Source organism: Diadema antillarum, unplaced genomic scaffold (assembly GCF_040938485.1).
Source record: "Diadema antillarum isolate AM-2024a unplaced genomic scaffold, OU_Dant_1.0 seq00000839_RagTag, whole genome shotgun sequence".
NCBI classification, from domain to species: domain Eukaryota; kingdom Metazoa; phylum Echinodermata; class Echinoidea; order Diadematoida; family Diadematidae; genus Diadema; species Diadema antillarum.
This window is the reverse complement of record NW_027271715.1, coordinates 294,455-317,566: the sequence shown is the minus strand read 5'-3', so window position 1 is coordinate 317,566 and position 23,112 is coordinate 294,455. Positions and strand designations below refer to the sequence as shown.

Below are 23,112 nucleotides of genomic sequence, written 5' to 3'. Positions count from 1 at the left end.
CTAAGCCCTCATATCACCAATACATGCTTCAAGTCTATGTCTGGTAGAGGCCTCACTTAAAGGATCAGAGGGATCGAATGAGCTGTACAGCTGGGTGTCATCAGCGTAAAGATGTATATGGATGCCATGGGTCCTTGCGATCTCTGCGAGAGGACTTGCATAAATGCTGAAGAATGACGGGCCCAGAACAGATCCTTGGGGGACACCATACAGAAGTTCAGCGAAGGATGACATGCACTCATTGATCCTGACTGCCTGCGAACGGTTACACAAATAGGAAGATATCCATGCAAGGGCAGATCCTTTCACACCTATTGAACGAAACCTTGTGATAAGAATATCCTTGTCAATGGTGTCGAAAGCTGCTGACAGATCAAGGAGCACCAAGAAAACAGCTTGCTTCTTGTCGAGTGCTTGATGTATATCATTATGGACTTTAATCAGGGCAGACTCGGTGCTATGATGCTTCTTATAAGCAGATTGAAGTGGTTCACTTAAATCATTCAGTTCCAAATATTCTTGAAGACGCTGGGCTACGACTCTTTCCAAAACTTTTGAAATAAACTTGAGATTGCACACTGGTCTGTAGCTATTGAGGGTGTCGGGGTCTAAACTGGGCTTCTTTAGCAGAGGTCGAACGACAGCTTGTTTGAATGAGCTGGGGAAGATGCCTGTTTCAAGCGATCTATTCACCATCAGTGTAATGCTTGGGAGAAGAAGATGTAAGTGTCTTTTCAAAATCCATGTAGGAACTGGATCTTGTGAGCTAGAAGAAGGCGGGGAACCAGATATAATCTTTCTCACTTCTTCCTCTGATGCCAAGTCAAAGCTGTTGAGCGTGTGGTCTTTCTCAGTAGAATGAGCTGTAGTAAGATTTCCCCCTGTCAGCACTTCAGCATCAAGTGTTGCTCGAATGTCTTGTATCTTTGTTGAAAAATACCTGATAAACTTCTCTGCCAGCTCTTGGTCACTACGATGTGTTGGAAGGACAGATTTATTGCGATAATGAAGCATCTTGTCTATTACTTTATAGACATCTCTCTGACTGACACAGTCAGAGATCTGCTTCTCGTAGAATGATGCCTTTGCCTTCTTTATCATGTCCAAGACAATCAGACCTTGATCTCTGAAACACTGTCTATCTACTTCAAGTCTTGTCTTTCTCCATTTCCTTTCTAGTCTCCTCCTCAGCTTCTTTGCTTCTGTGATCTCTTCTGAATACCATGGGTTTGGTGGACGTGTGGCAACAACACATCGTTTAATGGGTGCGTGTTTATCCAGAATAGTTGATAGTGTTCGGTCATACTGATCAGCCAGCTTGTCGATGTCAGTCTCGGGTTTACGAATAAGGTCAGATGACTCCAAGTCTTCAGCAAGGGCCTCATGGTTTATTGTCTTCAATTTGCGATATACTATCTCCTTACGCCCAACTGCAGGTTTGGACATATGAAGATCACAGTGCACGGCTGCATGATCACTGAGAAAAGAGGAGACCTCTACTGACCTGATAGCATCTTCATCTCTTCTGGATAAGACATAGTCTAAAATATGTCCGCTGATGTGTGTGGACTCACAAACATGTTGAAGAAGATCATGAGATTTAATGATGTCTGCAAATTTCTTGGTATCTGCATTGGATTGATTGTCCCAGTGAATGTTGAAGTCGCCGACAATCACAAGCTTGGAAGGGGATGCAGATAACACAGACAAGTAATCAGCAAAGTCCTGAAGAAACATTGATGATGTTGTTTTATTTTTTCGACTGTATGGTGGCTTATAAATCACAATCAGCTTAATGGAGACTGAAGAATTGTGGTAAGGTGTTAAGTCGCAACACACACTCTCAAAGCTGGGGAAAGCGTGAGTCGACAAAGTCACCAAGTCTACTGAGTCTCGATGGATAACAGCTACTCCTCCTCCAGTACGATGCAGACGAGGAGCATGTCGGAATTTGAAACCCGGAAGTGTAAGATCAGCTATGATTTTCCTGTGTTTTGAAAATGACTGTAGCCATCTAGATGATTTTAAAGAATGGAAAATAATCTTCTAGAAAGTGATAGGGCGTTATGATACAAAATTATACAGTCTCATCCAATTTCCGTGAATATTTTGTATTTTTGGATGTGCTACTTTGACTGTTTCTGTAATAATACTAATGTCCCATGTCTCATAAATTTAGTATAGATACATGGAACAATATACCTCCTGCAAGTATATAGTGTTCTAACGTGAATGATAAAATCAGTTCAAATGAGTTAAACCTAAATTAGTAAGATATATAATGTTTGCACTGACATTCCTTTTTGTATCAACAGCTTAGGTTTGAAATGTAGAAAGTCGCCTTTTTTGGTATCATAATCCCATTTATTTATATATTTTATGTATCTATTTATTCATTCATCCATCTATCTATACCTATCTATCTAACTATCTATCTATCCATCTAACTTATCCATTCATTGAATGATTCATTATATAGGGTCTATTGAATATTTATTCAGGGGAGCTTGATCAGAGATCGAAACAAAATAAAACCAATAATACGTAGATACATGAATAGTCACTCATTAAAACGGTTTTTCGAAGGAACACATAAACATAATGGGTTAGTACATTGAAAAATATGGTCTTCCTCAAGTCTCTATGTATTTCGTTACATTGTAACTGGGGTTTTTGAGTTTTTTTTTTATTTACAGATTTTTTTTTCTTTCAAAATTTGTTCATTTGTTGTTTAATTGACATATCGGCCACAAAAACAGTAACAGAATACAAAGAAGGTCTGTGTATTACACAATTATTATTTTATCATTCTAAAGAAATAACATAATTAAAGTATCATGAAGTATGATAAATCATGCATATGATTTCATTAAACAACAAAAAAAGAATATCAATGTACACTTGGAAAATTGACAGAAAAGTAAATATCAGAATGGAAAAAGTGGCCCACTTTGTATTACATGTCACGAAGCTATTGTCGACCTGTGCTAGTCAATTAGTCTGTGTTCAGACTCACAAAGGTCTATGCAGCACATGCAGCTCATAATAATGTAGGCTACATACATACACAAACACACAGTCACAACACCCAGTCAAACACAATGAAGTTTTATTGCTTTCTCAAATCGCCAAAGCGTGTGAGCATTTCAGATGGAGCCAGAGTGAGCGGTAGATGGCGCTTTCCAAACACTTGTTTGATTGACTAAAATGTGAAAATTGGTAGATCACCGCTGGACGAACCAGTATAATGACCCATGAATCAGCTACTGTCTTGACACTTGCACTATTTTCTATTTCGTCGTAGGTGAGGATTGTGTGGTTTATTTGCTTCGTGTTTATGCTCCGTTACTTTGTGTGCCTCTTGCAGTAATAGGCACCTATACTTGTAACAGGAAACTTTCACGACTTCCCTTCGTAAACCTTCTGTATCTCGTGGCGACTATTGCCAAAATTTCTGTTTCCCTTAACTCAACTATACTGATGAATATACAAGTGTATATATATATATATATATATATATATATATACATACATATTTGACTTTCACATTAGAAAAGAGTAAGACCTATACAGAAAGGCAATGTGTGAGTTCCGGTATACTGAGTACAGCGGATGGGGGTAATTAGCGTATCTTCCGGTGTATGGTGGAAAGGAGTAATTGGTGCATCTTCCCGATGTTTTGAACCGGAAGTCATCATTGTTTGTTTGTGGAGGAGTAAAAGAAAAACAAGAGAGTGAATACCTACAAAGTATTAACGAATAAATGAACGATTCCTTACGGTAAACAATAGAAGAGGTATAGTGCATCTCCCGGATGTTGATTCACACGTCTCTGTCGTCTATTGTGAGGGGGAAGAACGCCTCATAACAACAACAACAACAAAAAAAAGATAATGACGATGCATTGGACGAGACATACAAGAGAGTGAGTGTATGTGTGAGTGAGGGTGTATTTTTCGACCAATGAGAAAAGAGGATGGACAAAATGTCAGAGTGTTACGTGGTTCTGATTGATGGAGAGGAGGAGGGGGATGGCGTGTGCGTGACTTTTAGTGGGATGAGTTTGGTGAGTTGGATGGTATAAAGCTCGACGCGTTTGGCATCTTATTTCATCATACATTAGCCACTTATGCAATTGACTGGTGCTTACTCCATCAGCCTTCCTACGAATTTGAAACATGATGGCCACATCGTCTTCGGGATTGTATCCTGCAACCATGTCGACATCACTGAACACACCTTGTGTAAGGAGAATTCCTAAGGACGACTTTGGGTAGACCCATCAGCTATAGGCCTCCACGTGTCGCCCAATGCCGTACCATAACCAGGGAACATCTTGGCATTGAAGGTATGTACAATGAGTCTCTTTATTATTATCTTTGTGTGTGTGTGTGTGTGTGTGTGTGTGTGTGTGTGTGGTTACAAGTATCGGATTTATTACCTAAAAGGAAAGGAAAAACGCAAGAAGCGGATGAAATAAAAAGAAAGAAACAGGGGCATGACGGATTGTGGAATATTAACATAGATTATATTGCTTTTTGTTTTTGGTTGAAACAATTTTCTTTCAGTTATGTTATATATATTTCTCTCTTTTTTTTGTATATGCAGGATGTAACCTTTGAGAGTAATGGCAAGAAGTTAAAGGTGCAAGAAGAGGCAGGATTTCATTATAGTCATGAAGAGAGTTTTGAATTGTGTGAATTTGAATTGGGTTCAAAACCTTTCCATTTGGGTAAGGATCGTTTTGCGGTGGTTAAAACGTATAGGAGTAACGTTCGTACGTTGATGTCCTTGAATCAATGGTGGAAATTAACCAGATCTCTGAAGGAGATCAGCGATACTGTGCGGGTAAAAGATATTATGGCCAATATTAAGGAAAATGCTACCCCTTAGGGAGGGATGTTTTAAGAACAGTGGGGCAGGAACAACAAACAAAAAAAAATACACAAAACACAACTTCAATACAAATGTCGACTATTTAACACTCATACCCTGCCGTCTTTATAGCACTTCTAGTCTGCCATCTCACAACTGGAGGAACAGTTGGTAGACGAACACCCAACTCCGGATGCCACATTCACCCAAAGCCAGCACCTGGGCCCCTCTCCGTCGGATGGACCGTCGGTTGACCTGCATCGAACTGGACCCTGTGAGGAGGACCTTTTATGACGATGATGATGTGGAGCAGCAACAGCAGCAGCAGCAGCAACAGCAGCCAGTCATCGTCATTGAAGCTGGGGAGATGGATGAGGGGGGGGGGGGAGCTGCCTGTCATCAAATATTGAGGATGGGAAGTTGGATGAACTTGTGGAGAAGGACAAGGAGGGTGGCATCAGTGCCTCACTCCCCGCTGCTCCCATCCTGATGGCAGTGAGGACATTGTCATTCAACATGCACAACCTCGCTGTAGAGAACTGCATATAGGGTGTATCATGGAGTACGGAGGCCAGATGGACCATCCAGAATGCTTGCTGTTGCCATGGGAGGAGAAAATGGACATATTTTCAGAGAGCGGTAGACAAAATGAAGGAGCAAGATTTCCTCTTTTTCTTCGACGCAGTGTACAAGGTGGAGGAATGTCGAGCAGGACTTGGCTATGGGAAAGTGGTTGAGTTCTTCCACTTCAACATGAAAGAGGAAAAAGTGCTAAAACACCTAAAGCAGAAACTTTTGGAGCGATAACAACGGACAATTTACCCCCCCCCCCCATCCTACCTTCCCATACCCCACTTTACCCCCAACCCCGCAATAATTTTATTAGTAGGCCCTACATGTATCTCTGTCATACATTATACATTGATGCCTAAAAATTTCTGAAATGAAATTGTAACTATTTTTTCTGAATGCTAGAGTATTGAATTAAATCATGTTGGAGTGAAATGTCCTGTCTGATGTTCTTTATTTTTGTGTAAGAGCATGCGTATTAATATTTTCCGGGGACGTCTGAGGATTGGTTACTGATAGTTCTAACGGTTAATGTAAATATATATATATATATATATATATATATATATATATATATATATATATAGCAATAATAAAGTCACAACAGAGGAATGCAGGGATTGCATTAATAGCCAATCTTGATTTAATGAACAATCCGAATTTTCGGGGATCCTTCCTCTTCTTCAGGGATGACAGTGCGAATATTCACAATGATTATTAAGATAATTCACAATGACTCTTTATAATCATTGTGAATATCCGCACTGTCATCCCTGAAGAAGAGGAAGGATCCTCGAAAATTCGGATTATTCATGAAATCAAGATTGGCTATTAATGCATTCCCTGCATTCCTCTGTTGTGACTTTGTTATTGCTATTTCTAGTACTGCCAATACGCGGAACAACTACAATATATATATATATATATATATATATATATATATATATATATATATATATATATATATATATAATTATAAAAGATGACGAAGTAGGGTGGTAATGCATTTTAGTCCAACAGTGGTATTCATTCAGACCAAATTTTCGACGAATACATACGTCTTCCTCAGGGTCGACAATGACAATTAAGATTGTGTAATCATAATGATAATCATAATCAGGATAATCATAATTGTCATTGTCGACCCTGAGGAAGACGTATGTATTCGTCGAAAATTTGAATGAACAAGCAAAATATAGCCAACATTATGTCAACGCTCAAAATGAATCTTCAGATCGCTCAGCAAGACGGCGGCATCAAACCCGGCATCAAAGGTACAATGCACCTGTGGAATTCCCCCACCAATTATACAATTTGTGTGTTACTCGGTTTTTTTTATTGTCACCGTATAAACATCCAAACACGTTCAAGCCTCCGCACACTTCCCTCCTTTGAATACACACACACGCATGTACACACAGATTTCCATCTGCATCAAACGCAGAACACATCCACATTTGTACTTGATAGGTGTTACAAAAAAAAACATTTTCCACTTTTGATGTTAATAGCTCGAAAACTATATCAGATAAAACTGTCATTGATATTAGTGATAGCTGAATAGTGTACAATTTAGTTGGAGGTGATTTGAATATGAAAACCTATATCAGTTTCATGAAATCAATGATTGATTTCAAAGTTAGGTTCCAGATTTCGGCCAAATTTTAACCCTCTGTACAAAACCTGAACTTTTGTAATGATGTGTATGTGAGTGTGTACTTGCAATGACCCTGAACAATGGACCTGGATTCTGGATACCACCTGTTCAGAGCTCTGCTATCATACATGAATGCTTTATCAGTATTATTCATGATGGATTGCCCTGGGCACTGCTAAGTGCTAGTTTGAATTCCTAGCAAATGGTGAAATGCACGCACATGGAAAAAAAAAGTAAGCACATGTTTCCATGTGCTTGCGTACACCACATTTCAGAATGAATAAAGACTACAGCTGTGATAGTGGAATTCCTCATGAATGAATAATAGAGCGTTCAAATCCTGGTCATTTTCCGGGACCATTGACTGGGTGTCACCTACACACATTATACACCAACTGACTTTTGTACAGCGGGTGAAAATATGGGTGCTGTTCGTTATTCCGAAGGTTCGCTATTCCGAAGGTTCGTTAATCCGAAACACACAAATTCCCTATACCTAGTGGTTCGTTAATCCGAAAATGATAAAGGGTCCGTTAATCCGAACATTTGTGTCGTTATTCCGAAGGTTCGTTATTCCGAAGATTTGTTGATCCGAAAATGAAATTCGGAATAACGAACCTTCGGAATAACGAACCTTCGGAATAATGAATCTTCGGACTGTTCAAGAGCCTTCGGAATAATCAGGGAGGTGAGACAAAACCTCCCTGGAATAACGAACCTTCGGAATGACGAGCTGTAACCGAAAAGATGGCAAAATCTGAATCCTGGCTGAAAAATTAATGTTTAAATTAATGAAACTGAATCATACTGTCAGTTTAAAATATTTCCTCCAAAGATTGCATACTATTCATATATTGCTCATATCAATGTCAATGTTATCCATCAACGTTTGTCGGCGCTGATAACTTGAATCATCATAGTAACAGTCAGTGACCAGAGCATCTCAGCCAATCAAAACCAAGGACCTTGCTGAAATTGGTCAGCGCTGACAGTTGTCGGCGCTGACAAGCGTTGATGAAACACCCCCCTGATGAATTTAGTTTTAAGTTATTTATTTTTCGTAACACACATCAGTAAAGAAAGTCCCTGGGAATACTTAGAAAATCCGTATGATTTTCCGATAAATAATTCGTATTTGCTACCTTTTTTGGAAATTTAGAATATCAATAACTCAGCAAAGTATTTTTATTTCAAAAGCAAAAATATGTTTTGCGTGATAAAATGAAAATTTATTTTTTTAAAAAGATTTTTAATTGATATTTGTATTCAAAGTTTAATTTAAGACTAGTCAATTTCTCAAACGGTGTGTAACAAATAGCGGCACGTGCTACGCTAGCCGCTTCGTACATAATAATACACACAGCTCAGATATGAAGCAATCACACTCGCGTCGCGTACTTAGTATATCGCATGCACACACAGCCCAATGATCAGACATGCAGCGACAAGAATTCTTTGTCTCAACGCACGTTATTTAAATCAAGATCTCGTTCATGCTCTCCATTTCATTCCTAACAACAATTCATACGTGAGAGGCAGGTATCATAGAAAAGGTATCATCATGCCGAGAAGAAAGGTAAGACCCTTGCTGCGTAAAAAAGAATTTTGCTTATTCTAGAACGTTACACATTTTTATATTCGTCACTGTGTTGACGATGCTCTTCGCCTCGTCCGTAGCAGCTTGCTGTATGGTTTCGTGCGGAATGTATTGCATTGTCTGGCGTGTAAAGCACTCGCTGCTAGCTGCATTCGCTGTGGGATGCGATGCACTAGGCCTAAATCTACAACGAGCTAGAAGTCTAGTAGTATGCTCGTCACAAAAATGAACCTTGAACCTGGGATTGAAGGTGTTGTTCCTGTTGTTAAAAGCTGTAGCATGTTGGATAAACTAAACTAGCCGATGATTCGTGCAGTGAAGTCATTCATGTCGTCGACGAGGTCATCTACCAACAGGTGGCGCGAAGTGGCGCAGGGGCGCTGCCGTCAGGCTTTCCCTGTTGAGCTTCCCTAAGGAGCCGGGTTGGAAAAAAACAATCAAAATCACTATGATGACCCTTGGGCCTCTCCACCGTAGCAGAACGTTCTTGGAGTGTGTGTCCAGGGTCTGTGTTTGTGTGTGCAGTAGGCTCCAAACACACACACACACACACACACACACACACACACACATTAAAGAAAAAAAAAGGGGGGGGGGGAGGTTGTCGGTCAAGGGTAGTGCTCATGGCTTGAGTTTAAATACTAATAGTTTGATTAAGGGTCAATGGTACTCCTCCCCCCTTCTTTGATGGGAATGAATCTCAATCGAATGCATGTTGACATTCGTTTTGATTTACACAAATATACATAATTTTTTATGTCTGGTGTGTACGTGTGTGCAGGCAAACACCGATGGAGGAGCGGAGGATGAACCAGCCAAGAAGGTTGCCAAGGAAACAGCACCAGAGGTAATGACATTGTTGTAATAGCACAGTAAACCAATTAAACCATTCAAAATTGGCATAGTAAAGTCATAGGTTGTCTACTGTAAAAGTGGATATTTTCGAGCGAGTAGTTTTTCGCACTCGGCCGGGCAAGATGAATTTCATGTGTTTTTATTTCCTGCGGAGTCGGGGCATTAACTACAGGAACATATGGCATGCAAGTATATTCACATGCTTTTATTTTCGCGCTGATGTCTGGTTATGCAAAATTCACGAAAATTTCCACTCTGCGAAAGATTCTACTTAAAGGACAAGTTCACCTTCATAGACATGTGGGTTGAATGAATGCAGCAATATTAGTACAACACATCAGTGAGAGTTTGAGCAAAATCGGACAATCCGTTAAAAAGTTATGAAATTTTGAAGTTTCTGCTCAGTCACGGCTGGATGAAAAGACTACTATAGCTTGTGATGTCACATGAGTACAACGATATAAAGAAAGAATAAAGAAAATTCAACATATTTCCATTTTCTCCCATAACAAAAGAACACTCCACTTCTCTCTTTCAGAAGGCAGGGGGAATAATATTACCCTTAACATATGTCAGTAGCAAGTCGAAGAAATGTACACTTTATTCAAAAAGTAAAGTTTTGTGAAATTCTCTTTTTATTTTCCTTTTATAGTTGTACGCATGTGACATCATACACTGCAGTAGTCTTCTCTTCCAGGAGTGACTGCGCAGATGCTTAAAATATTCGTAACTTTTGAACGGATTGTCCGATTTTCTTCAAACTTTCACTGATGTGTTCTACTAATATTGCTGCATTCTCTCAATCCTTACAGTGTATGTATATGAAGGTGGACTTGTCCTTTACAGTGCTTGATATTCTGGCAGCTAAATGTTAGAATATTGCATAGAAATGCAAACACAAGACTCCAACCAACAAAACTTGACATGTGAAATGCTTAATGATTGTAATCTGCAAACAGTAGAAGAAATTAAGAAGCTCCTTTTTGCCATGTCATGCTAAGCTATGTGTTGATGTAATGAGAAACATTGTTGATGTGACTGGTTTGTTTGATGTCAACAGGAGACAGCTACAGGTGAGGAGGAAACCAAGGAAGAAGTCTACACCACAGAGAAGAAATCTGAGACTGGACAGTGAGTTCAACTTGATCAGTAACAACTTTTTGATAGGAATTAATTCACTGAACTACCTACATGTAATTTTGTTATGTCATTGAAGTAAAAAAAAACAATAGCAACACTTTGTTCCTCATTAATGTCACTTTGTCATTAAAAACATCATTCAAAGAGTTCTATGCTTTGATTTCAATTCTAACTACTTCAGTATCGTAACTCCTGCTATTGATATTTTTTTTTCATTCATTGGCTATTATTTGTGGAATCAACATGCAGCCAGTTCTGCTTTAAAAAGATACAAGACCAAGGCTGCGTTTATCAAAACTCGGCAGAAACAGGTTATCCAAACAGCTTTCAAGGAATTTTTACGAGTTGATAAATGCAAAGCTGTTTTGAAAGCCCTTTAGGAAAGCCTTTTATGAAAGGGTGCGTTTATCAACTCTCCTTCCTCGGCAGGAGAGGGCTTTGTCTGGAAAATAGTGTGTTGTGAAGGGAAGTGGGATGTCAGTGTTTGTGATTATCCAGTAGTCTTGATCAATTTTATATCTTTTTTTCTTCCTCTATCAGAGCATACAACCTGAAAATTTCTGCTTGGAACATTGGTGGAATGAAGGCCTGGATAAAGGTGAGAGCTTTCTGGAACTCTAACAGATTAATGAATTGAAGTATGTCCTGTACTAAGATTTATTATTATTATTTTTTTTTTACAAAAGTGTTGATGGGTGTTTAAGAGACAATGTAAGTGCATTAGTAGAATTTACTGAGTCAGAACACACACAAGACAGCCATCACACTCTTCCAGCAAGCCTGTGTTAAACTTTAAGTTTGCTTTCAACATACTGCTTTCTTGTAGTATTGAAAAATAATGTTGAGTGACAAACTATCCAGTAGTTAAGCATGTGTGACTAAATCACAAAGTCAAGACTTTGATCAATGTGGTTCTGCCATTTTGTGGTTCCACAGACATTCTGATTCTCTGTCATTGTGTATTCTTGTCCATCTTTGTGTGATAAAGCTTGAGAATGAAGTGAGGTATTTTACTGAGATGTGTGTTTGTGAGATGTACAATTTAAAGATTAATTCAAATGGATTCTAAATCAAATGAACAATATCAAAGGCATACAAAGAATGCAAAAATGTCTAGCGGTGATTTTGGCAGCATGTTATAGATTTTATTTGAATCAGTGTAGTAGAAGGCTACTTTGAGGCTTTCTATTTTTGTCAATTTTGTCAAAGTTGAGAGATCAGAGGCAAATTTTGTGATAGATGAATCTAACACACTGTTCTAGATCAATTTGATGTAGTCATCAGAGATCCTTACAGCAGTGTATTGCTGTGGCCAAGAGTTTGACATCTGAGTGCTTTGGGAACTGTGTCAATTTGTAAAACTGCTATTTGTAAGATAAACTTAATGGTACATTTGTATATCAAATAAGAGACTAGATTCAAGGTTACACAATAATTGGTCAGACAATGGGAGCAGTGTAGTAGAAAAGCAGAGACTCCAACTCTCCCGTTTTCGGCGGGAGATCTCCTGCCGAAAGCCCAATTTTGCACAATCTCCTGTTCTCCCGCTTGAAATGATTTCTTACTTAGTGTCATTGTATTTCGAAAAATAAGCCTTAGATAGCATGAGATAACATCTAGAACCGTAGAGCTGGACCCCGGCCGCAAGGGACTTTGCGCTTCGCGCACATCAAGTTGGAGTCTCCCATTTGCTAGGGGTTCAGGCAGGAGAATCTCCTGATCAGAAGGTGCTTGGGGTTGGAGTCTTCTGAAATGGTGTCATTATTTTGGTAGAATTTCCCTTTTACTCTTCATGTGCAAATCTCTGAATTTTTAATAGGGCAACTTTTCATGAAAAATTGACCTCGAGCAAGAACTATCCATTTCAGGTGTCGAAGCTCCTATGTAGCTTGCAGCCCTGTAGTGAGACATGCTAGCTACTGTATTATACATCTTTCTATTGTTGCTGTTCTTTTTCTCTTCTCTATCAGTAAAGCTTTGTATTTTAAACAAGACCCTGTTTTGTCTTCATTCCATTTGATTCCAGAAAGGAGGTATTGACTACGTAGTCAAGGAGTCCCCAGACATCTTCCTAGCCCAAGAAACCAAGATTGATGCTAATAAGCCACCCCCTGAAGCAGACATTGAAGGTTACCATGTTACCTATAATGCAGCTGAGAAGGCAGGTTACTCTGGTGTGGCAGTCTACTCCAAGAAGAAACCACTCTCTGTCACAAAGGGCATGGGTGAGCTAAAAATAACTGACTGTTTTGTTTTCACCTCACAGAAGTTTCCATTTCTCTATTTCTCATCATTCTGTCATCTGGAGTTAATACTGTAAGGTACATTTGTGCTGTGACTCACCTGAGGTTTAATAGTTACCATGAACCTTTCAACTTTCAACTTCAGCAGAAGAAAAGAAATGACATGCCATATATTGTAAAAGTGCTACCTTTCTAGTTATATTTTGATTAGTTGAAATTGATGTATTTCCTTGCAAAAATGTTTGATTCTCTTTGATAAAATTGCGGTTGTCAGTGCAGTGTACATGACTGGAGAGAATGAAAGTGTAAAACCTTGTTCAACATATCAAATCATTCAGCATATGGTGTGTCATATGTTGGCTGTTTGTTAATCAGTCATGTTATCTGTGTGCTTGTTGTTGTGCCCAAAGTATATTTTAGATTGAAAAGTCATTAGTACTGTGATTTAAGTACTTCGCTTGTAATCATTCTGAAAATAGTTCAACAAACTTTGAGTTGTTTTTTTCCTCCCTTCCCAGGTGTTGAGGAGCATGACAAGGAAGGTCGTTTGATTACTGCAGAGTTTGATTCCTTCTACTTCGTTGGTGTCTGTAAGTTTTGTAGCAATCACTCTTCCTTGAATGTAGACTACAGTACATTTGCTTATAATTTTTTGACACAAACAAACTACAGTTATTGTGATTATTGCATTGATATTGCTATGATCTTAATACCTTGCATGAGTGATCTTTTTAAACCTCATGACTATGCTTAAAAAGTGTATTTGTGTAGGGGTTTCATTGATTCTTGTGTTATATGATAATGAATGTTTGATAATTGAATACAGTGAGAGTGGTTATAAAGAAATGTTTCATGCAGTCAACCCATCATAGCTTAAAGATAATATAAAGTTTTGGTACCTCAAAAGTTTCCCTGAATTTCCTTGTCTTAGTTTGTGTTTCAGGTTAAAGTACCTTTCATATAACTAACACTGTGAGACTTACTCGCCCCAAAGTGCTCTCATGTCTTAGTAATCATGCAATATTAATGGTTTCGTACCAGAGCCGTCGCGGTACTGCGGTACCGCGAGAATCAATATACAGTACACGTATTGTACGAAACCATTACTGCATGCATGATAACTGCGACCAGCAGCCCCATACGCATAACTAAATGGGGCTGCGCATAGTAGCATTCAGGATCATGACAGACTATAGTATTGCGGGTAAATATCAACTTAAAATCCAAAAATTTCTTCAATTTGAAGACTTACCAGTTAAGTTGAAGTATTGAAAACAGGCTTCAGGCAACGTTTGGTTCTGCCAATAGTCCCTTTCTGTTCGAATTGATGACTGAATGTGACTCGGTCGAGAGGACCTTGGGAGAGCTACACTGAATCGACGGCCAGCGCATGCGCATACAGACATCTTCATGGATTTGAAATTTGTGCGCATGTGATGTGTGCGTATGCGCTGACCGTCAATTCAGTGTAGCTCTCCCAAGGTCCTCTCGACCGAGTCACATTCAGTCATCAATTTGAACAGAAAGGGAGTATTGGCAGAACCAAACGTTGCCCGAAGCCTGTTTTCAATATTTCAACTTAACTGGTGAGTCTTCAAATTGAAGAAATTTTTGGATATTAGGTTGATATTTACCCGCGATACTAGTCTGTCATGATCCTGAATGCTACAATGCGCAGCCCCATTACGCTATGTGCATGGGGCTGCTGGTCGCAGTTAATTGCATGATTACTAAGACATGAGAGCACTTTGGGGCGAGTAAGTCTCACAGTGTTAGTTATATGAAAGGTACTTTAACCTGAAACAGGAAATTCAGGGAAACTTTTGAGGTACCAAAACTTTATATTACCTTTAATTCCATTAGACTGAAGAAAAGTCCTTAAATGAAGCCTAATTTGTATTACTGAGTCAGAGTGCAATTAAGAGAAAGAAGAAGAAAGACAAAAGAAGACTAACGTGGTTAAAGTTTGAGATGTACTTGTAGAGGAGGATTGACTATGTTGGCAGGTTGATTAGTTTAATCCGTCTAAGACTTGTCGTTAGTATTCTTGGCAGGGATAAGTGAGAAATACATGTTTTAGGAAAATCAGTCCATCTTGAATGGGTTTTGATCAGAGCTGAGTGTACTCTGTACATGATGTGTTTATTCCATACAAGATGTGTTTGAAGAAGAGAGCTAGTGTTCCATCACTCTTGTTTGATGTGTTTATGACTCTCCAAATTTTCCTTTATTGTCATTTTACTGTTGCAGATGTACCCAATTCTGGAAGAAAGCTTGTAAGGTGAGTTATTAATTAACACATACACATATCATGATAAAGAGATAGGTTTGGTGTCCACACATGATGTCACTTGACACTTGATATTTGTTTTTCCTCTTTCGGTGCAAAAACCTTACTTACACCCTGCATCAAAACTGAAAACATGCAAGAAAAACATGTTCAACACATGAGTGGCATCTTATCTATGTAATGTGGCTGGGTGATAGCTCTCCATTTGACAAAGACCCTTTGGACAAATACACTGGACCTCATCAATGATCTTCATACTATTTATTAGTGTATTTCTGTGTATATATCTGAAAAATCCTGATAAAGTCACTGAATGTCAAATCTCTTCCTTGGATAGTTTGATTTTATCTATACTTTTGTAAAGCTCCCCAACAAATCTCATTCAACCCATTTCATTTGCAAGAAATCAACATAGAAATACGCACTATTTGTAGTAATAAAGGGTTACACCAAAGAAATATAGATAAGACAAAATTTTCTGCGTGCAGGATACAGTCAGATGCCATCAGTTAGATGAAAGACAGATGTCCATTTACAAACCAACAGAAGAAAAAATGGTGGAATACATACCTTTGTTAAAAACAAATATTTTACCCCATAAAGAATGTTCTTTCCAGGTTTTATAAAAAGATGCTGATAATTGTATGTGTATATTATGTATTTAAATTTATGTTTTGTTTGTATGAAATTTGACTAGATGAATTTTGTGATTTCTTTGTGCAGTTGACATGACATACACAGTGTAATCTTGTGTATTCAGACTTCTTGTCAAATTTCTGAACATAAACATTCTTTAATAGCTGTGAATTACAGATGTTAATGAAGAAAAGGAAGAAATTTGGTGAAATATTCTTTTATTCCGTAAATATGTATTTTTTCCTTTTTTAGAACTAGTTACCTTTAATAGGCCCTTCTTGAATCTGTTTTTTATTCAAGGTAACAAAGTGACATTGTATGCTAAATGCATGTTTTATGTGATTACACATAGTTTAGTGTAGAATTGATATCAATGCCATGTGTCTACTTTTTACATAAATGACTTTATAGGGAATGTTCTTTGTGGTATGAAATGAAATGTAGTATGATTTGCCAGTTTATCCTGAATAGTGATGTAATGTGTCCACTGCTGTCTATAGGTTGGATTACAGGGAGCAGTGGGACAAGGATTTCCTCAAATATCTCAAAAAACTTGACGAGAAGAAACCAGTCATCCTCTGTGGGGATATGAATGTCGCTCATGAGGAAATTGGTAAGAAAACTCTGTAGTTTGTACCAACAGGTTGTTTGTGGAGACAGTATTACTGAATTTTGAATGAGAGACTTCATGAAGCATCCAACTTATGACATTTTTCTTTTTCTGACTTGAATGAGCCATCACAAGTCAGCTCTAATATAACCTTGATACATAAAACAAAGCACAGTGAAAATCATATTTTGGATACAAAAATCAATCCCCTAGTGATTGGTTTAGAGAGCTTTACATGATCATAATAATCATGTATTTTCAGCTATTTCAGAATGACGGCCTGTCTCACATTTCATGGTGTACTATTTCGAAAATGATGTCACTATTTATGACAACATTTTCCAAATACAAGTAGGTTACTGTTTGTGAAGTGATGTCACAAAGCAATTCTTACATAGCATGCTGCTTTGTACTGTCACTCTGAAATAAAACAATTTCGAACAAAGCCATTCTAACATTGCACACTGCTTTGTACTGACCCTCTATGAAATGTAATTTCTAACAAAACTTTGTAACATTGCAAAGCAATTGTGACATCACAAAGCAATTCTGACATTGTGCATCTCTTCATACAGTCTCTGTAGGATCCCTCAACCAAACTTTTTCTCAACTCACATATTCCCCCTGCATATTAAAAAAAAAAAAAATCCAGGATATAAAACAAATGCCCTCGGCCTAATTTTGAGTTTCTGGTTAAAACTATTGCCCTCGGTGCCTCCAAAAGTACTCCTCATGTCGGGTTTTCCCTCAGTGAATAGTGTAGTATTGCATTGGTGTTACCTATGTCCATAGTTTTAACCAGAAACTCTCAAGGCAAAGTTTGTTAGTACATTATTTCAAGACCACCTAGTGATACCAAGCCTAAGAGATTATCTTTTCTCCTATCTCTGCGACCCAAGTAATGGAAAGCCTTGAAGGAATTCCAAGATGTTTCCTGCTTAGCATGAAGTAAAAAAAAGGGGGAAAAATAAATAAATAAAATAAAATGAAAACATTGTTACTACAACTCTTTAATATGCTTCAAAAGGGGTAGGTGATTGGAATAGTTTGTGAGCAATATCAGTGACTTTTCTTGAAATGTTTGATATTGAATGTTGAGTTTCAATGCAGTCTTGGAGCAGAAGGCATAACCCCTGAAATAAATCAATTTTTCATTTATCATTCCAATCTGTCTCCCTCTTTAGATCTGAAAAACCCCAAGAGCAACCGCAATAAGACCCCAGGGTTCTCTGACAGGGAGCGTGAAGGTTTCAGCAATCTCCTAGATGAAGGCTTCGTGGATTCCTTCCGACATCTCTACCCAGACAGAAAAGATGCCTACTCTTTTTGGACCTACATGGGAAACTGTCGAGCTAAGAATGTGGGATGGTAAGATGGAGCAAAAAGAGGTAGAAGTTGACCTCAGCTTTACAAATGTCAGTGGAATATTATTTCTGATTAAATTTACTGGAGGAGAGTGGCTAGTTATATGGTTGGATCATGTGTAGCTGCCTTTAACCTGTCACAGAATGGCATCAAGTCATGAGTCTATTTTCCTCAACACAAAGACCATGCCATTATGTTCAATTGTCCTCGGAATTTACTCACATGAAACATCAAGTTCTTTTTTCACCTGCATTACGTCTGTAGTATAGAGAAAGTGAAAGTCACCAGCTGATAGCATGACTGTTTCATTTTGTCTGAAGCATAATGAAACCCATAGTATACATGTATGTATGCTGTTCTTTGTGATTTGTGTGTGTGTGTGTATGTGTGTGAATTCAGGTCAGTGAATGTTGTTTGTGTAAGTCTGTCCATTATTGTTATCCATGCAGCACTTCTATGTCATTTGGCTGGAGGCTTTGTCGTTGTATGTAGATGTGTGTGTGTGTGTTATCTTGTTAATATGTTTATTCCCACATTGCAATTGTTGTGGGAATTGATTAACACTGATTGTACTGTTTTATGGTTTAATTACTCAGGCGACTGGACTATGCTGTGGTGTCCAAGGCTTTAGTACCCAAACTGTGTGACCATGCCATGAGGACACAGACTTTTGGGAGTGACCACTGTCCCATTGTGGTCTATCTGGCCATGTGATCTTCACTGACCGATGAGTCAACCTGTATCTCATCGACTTGATCCTCCTCATCACCATCTTCCAGTCATGGCTGTCATCCAACTCACCATCATCATCCTGTCATCATTACCATGGTTACTTTGTCCTTCTCGTTGTCTCATCACCACCATCATCACTATTTAAATTATCCAACCGCTGAGAGTACTGTCATAGGTATAGTAAATTGATACTACAGATTGTTCACTACAGCATTCTCATGCTGTGGCTTCGATCTGTATGGAAAAACATACAGTTGTAATTTAATCGTCTCAGGTTTGGGAGGGTCAGGGATTTTGATCATTGGAGATTTGTTTTTCATTGTGTATGCAAAACCAAACCCAAACCTTTTGTAAGTTTGTGTGAATGTGAACTTTGATATTGGTACTCTGCTTTTCAGGTGAAACATTTCACATTTTGCCATGTACCACATCTTAGAGCAAATTGTAATGTGCTGACAGGAATCTAGTAGAGATTATTTCAGTGACTGAGCATTCTTCTTAAATTAGTTTGATTAATTTTGATACACTTGTCTGCATATAATTGGCCCAAAATTGTGTTCATGCTACAGAGAAAACTCATCTCCAATCCATCTTTATTCTTGAAAAGTGATCCCTTCTAATGTGGGCAAAAGGACAGTTAAGTGCATGGATTGTAATTCATTTCATATGGCTAACTCTCATTTTGTTGCTTTGTTTTTGGCACTAGACTGACAGTGACGAGTAGGTGCATAGGTTTGTTTCCTTTAAGCTGTAGCAGATGCTAGGGTACTTGGGTTTGGATTTTTGTGTCAAGTTCAGTCAAACAAAATACATTGTAAATATAGCTTTGTCATGTGATTTTAAAAATAAAATTGACAGAAACAAGATGCAAACTGCAATTTTGTTTTTCTTTTCTAGATAATTTGCAGATGATTTGTCTCTTTATTGCAGACAGTTAATGTGATCTAAAAACAAAATAAAATCAGGATATTAGCTATTTCAGATTTAATGAAATTATACTAGGGACATTGTATCCTTCGGTGTTTTAGTAAGTGTTCAAGAATACTCATTATCATGGATACTTTGAGGACAAAGTTTATGTCAGCTAGTAAATAAGTAGGAAGGTATGAGGGTGAGGGACATGGTACATCGACCACAATCAGTTTATTTTGCTTCTGCAGATATGTAGCAGTGACGTGGAAGTGATATCTTTATCCTGTTAGAGTGAGAAAACAGGAGATACAATGTAGGTTTGAAAGATGGCTGCTTCTATGTAGCATGCACAGTTTAGATTTTTGAGCCATTGTTTAAAGTAGTCTTCACATGAAACACTATAGAAAGCTATTAAGATAAGTTTGTGTATTTTTCTGAAATCCATCTGTATCAGTACTGCATTGGATAACTCATGTCTGGGAAGGAAATGATGAAGTATTTATGGTTTGCACATCTTGTAAACTCAAGATCACAAGTTACATACATACAACTGTATTTCTATTTTGGGGCATTATTGCATCCGAATTAATGATAAAAATGACAGTTTGAAGTAAAGGATGTATTCTGTGTATCACTGGGATAGTCTTGATTACAGACTGTCTCAGCTAAATGTATTCATTAAAAACCCACATCCCCATAAATGCAGAGTACTTCAGAATATTATTGTCAAAGCACCGTGTGATGTACAAAAAGTTTGTTTACATCAAATTACTGAGGGAAACTCAGTGTTAAAAAAAGGTGATCTTGGGGACAAAGAAATTGCACTGATTTCATCAAGTATGTGGGGTCAGCACCAATTCACATCCGAGGAAAATTCCACTGTGACCAAAGAGAGCGGTTTGTTGAGTGATGAATTTTAGGGCGTTAGGTATCTTAAAGGGCTTGTATAGTTTTGGTTGAGACCTAACCTCAGGTTTTTAACATTTTTGGGTGAGATAATGAGAAACCTCCTATGAAATATGAAAGAGCATGTAATTCCAAGAGGAATTCAACGTTAATTTGATGAAAATTGGTTATGAAATGGCTGAGATGCCCAAAACAGAGGGATTCTAATAAAGTGTGGGACCCACACTTTATTAGGATTGCTTTGTTTTACTTTGTTTTGGATGTTTCAGTAATTCCAAACCCGATTTTTATCAAATAAACTTTGAATTCCTCTTTAAATGGTATGCTCTGTACTGTATCATAAGTGTTTTCTTGGTATCTTGCAAAAAGTTAAATGCCCAATTCTCATCTCCACCAAGACTGTACATCCCTTTAATACTGAGATAATATAAGCTAACACACATATTATTTGATTATGATAATATATTATCAACTTCAAATTTGTTGTAGCAGTGGCATGAATCCATGTGTTTTACTCTTTTTTTTATGTCTGGAATATTACACCCATGTGACCAGTCTTGTAAAATTGACATTGATGTACAGAAATTAGCAATCGAGCAATATTGACACAGTACCACTGGATGATTTCGACTTGTCATAAAGCTGTAGAGCCTTACCTGGACATTGGCCAGTGGAAAAAGACCCACCGGACTCGGCCATCATGCTGTATGTGACTGATTCTTTCTCAGTTCATGTAGAGCCAGTAGTGATCATCACCAGTCAGTACTCGGCCTTCATGGATCATCTCTCATTAGTCCTTGTAATTGAGAAGATTGTTGTAATTGTACCCCCTGGCACGTGTACTGGAGGAAATACTTTGGATGTAGCAGGGTTACATACATGTACACCACAGCTGCCAACAAGTCACATTTTGTGTGCAATAATGGCCACGTTTCTGGACGGATTATTGCCAAGTTTAGTATGGAGGTGCATCATGTAAAAATCTAGCTGCCTGTAACTTTATGTGATAGTGCCCTTTAGCTTGCTCTGTCTTTATTCACAAAAAATTTGATTTTCTAAGGGTCTGCTCGTGTGTACCCTAATCAGCCACATTTCTTGACAGATGTTTATCATAGTCAAATGAGGATTAAATGGCAGAGACTTAGCCCTTGCCACAATTTGGGGGATACATAGTTTTCGTTGCACGACAGTGGACATTTCTAATGATGGTATGGCAGCAACAATAATCACCTCTCATTATGATTGAAGAGATGAGAATTCAGTCTTAGAAATGATTGTTAGCCTGGTGATGGTGTCATGTTAAGTCTTTTAGAGATTCACTCTCCATTTGGAATGATACATTGCAGTTTGTCATCATTAACATGGCACAATTGTCAGAAAATCATATGAATTGTAAAAATGTGGACAAACATGGACAATTCTTGTAAATATCTGTCGTGTGAAAATTCTAATCAAATTCATTGAAATCTGTACACCACCCTGATGAGTTGGTAAATGCACTGCCCTTGATCCACTCTTCTCCATTAGATATGTCACCAAAGTCTATGAAAATACCAATTCCCCGTATTTTTTAATAAGGTGGTTGGTGACAAATCATTGTGCATGCTTTGTATACAGAGTTGGCTCAATGTGAAATGTGAACTTCTTGATGACCTGTAAAAAAACCCAAAACAAAGAAGCAAAAGAAACGGTATGATGCATCCATGACATCACAGTTACCATCTCACGTGGGCAGAGTAAGGACTTCCTGAAACTCAATCTAAACTTTGACATCGTGTCTTAGATTTGCATTGTCCATTTACATGGGGGGTAATTTGGCTCAGTGGGTACCTCGTGTGCCTCCCAATCCAAATGACCCAGGTTCGATTCCTGAGTCCAGCTGAACAATGTTGTGTGCAAGCATTCCTTCCACTCTTACTAGTAAGGGGCAAAAACGCTGTCCCTCGGATAGGACATGAAATAGAGATCCCGTGTGTGTGAGAGAGTCACAACCCATGCACGTAAAAGATCTCACTTCATTCATTCATCGTACTGAACAGGGTGTTATTCACCCGATGAAGTGGCCCACCTGCCTACCAACCCACACATGAAAGATACATTTTAAGCTGGTGGTGATATCTTGAACTTCTGCTTTTAATGAATTCACATTGTATTTTGCAGAGGATTCTCCTGTCATATCTTAAATCATTACAGTTTTGTTTCACTGTTACTTGTATACAACTGTCAGTCTGTCGGTCTGCTTTTAGGCTATTTAGTGCATGTTGAGGTTTTGGAGACTTGTTTTAATGTGACTGTGTAACCCTATATGACGAAGTCTATGTTCTAAACATGAAAATTATTGTTTGTGTACCTTGATCATTGTCAGTGGGACTATGTACAGAAGTGTTATGTTGATTATGAAAAAAAAAATGTCACTAGGTAGAAATGTTTTTGAAACATTGTAGAAATAAATTTCCTATTGTTTTGTAACCTTTGATTCACAGTGATTGAAGTTATTTCTACGTCGTTTAGATACACCTTGGACTAAGAATGGGGCATGATGTCCTACAGGTACTGAGAAGCATATTTTATTCCAAAGGAGGCGCAGTGCTTATGACTTGCTTTGTGATTCCTTTGGGCGCTGCATATTGCACTGAGTTCAGTCATGACAGAGGTACCAATACAATTTCAGTCTACTCTTTCTGTTTTTATCATCAACTCTAAGGGCATACAGTCCCTTAGTAT

General features: G+C 38.1%; 2 protein-coding genes across 2 annotated transcripts; one reads left to right on the top strand and one right to left on the bottom strand.

Annotated features, from left to right (window-relative positions):
- LOC139740160 (uncharacterized) lies at positions 1-4,219 on the bottom strand. The gene is made up of 2 exons (XM_071650747.1): positions 4,151-4,219; positions 1-1,680 (listed from the first exon to the last, which is right to left on the bottom strand). The coding sequence occupies exons 1-2, from the start codon at positions 4,217-4,219 to the stop codon at positions 1-3; spliced, it is 1,749 nt and encodes a 582-aa protein (XP_071506848.1).
- Positions 4,220-8,549: 4,330 nt separating this feature from the next.
- LOC139740190 (exodeoxyribonuclease-like) lies at positions 8,550-19,841 on the top strand. The gene is made up of 10 exons (XM_071650774.1): positions 8,550-8,678; positions 9,481-9,546; positions 10,615-10,685; positions 11,235-11,292; positions 12,721-12,919; positions 13,456-13,527; positions 15,188-15,218; positions 16,364-16,476; positions 17,658-17,841; positions 18,435-19,841. The coding sequence occupies exons 1-10, from the start codon at positions 8,664-8,666 to the stop codon at positions 18,550-18,552; spliced, it is 927 nt and encodes a 308-aa protein (XP_071506875.1). The 5' UTR covers positions 8,550-8,663; the 3' UTR covers positions 18,553-19,841.
- The last annotated feature ends 3,271 nt before the right edge of the window (positions 19,842-23,112 follow it).

Excerpts from the sequence above, each read along its gene's own strand:
- LOC139740190 (XM_071650774.1), top strand. Across the intron at positions 9,547-10,614 it reads CCAAGGAAACAGCACCAGAG|GAGACAGCTACAGGTGAGGA; the intron begins GTAATGACATTG and ends TGATGTCAACAG. Across the intron at positions 16,477-17,657 it reads TGTCGCTCATGAGGAAATTG|ATCTGAAAAACCCCAAGAGC; the intron begins GTAAGAAAACTC and ends CTCCCTCTTTAG.
- LOC139740160 (XM_071650747.1), bottom strand. The coding sequence starts at position 4,219 with ATGGTTGCAGGATACAATCCCGAAGACGATGTGGCCATCATGTTTCAA. Across the intron at positions 1,681-4,150 it reads TTCGTAGGAAGGCTGATGGA|CTTGTGATTGTCGGCGACTT; the intron begins GTAAGCACCAGT and ends TCCCCTTCCAAG.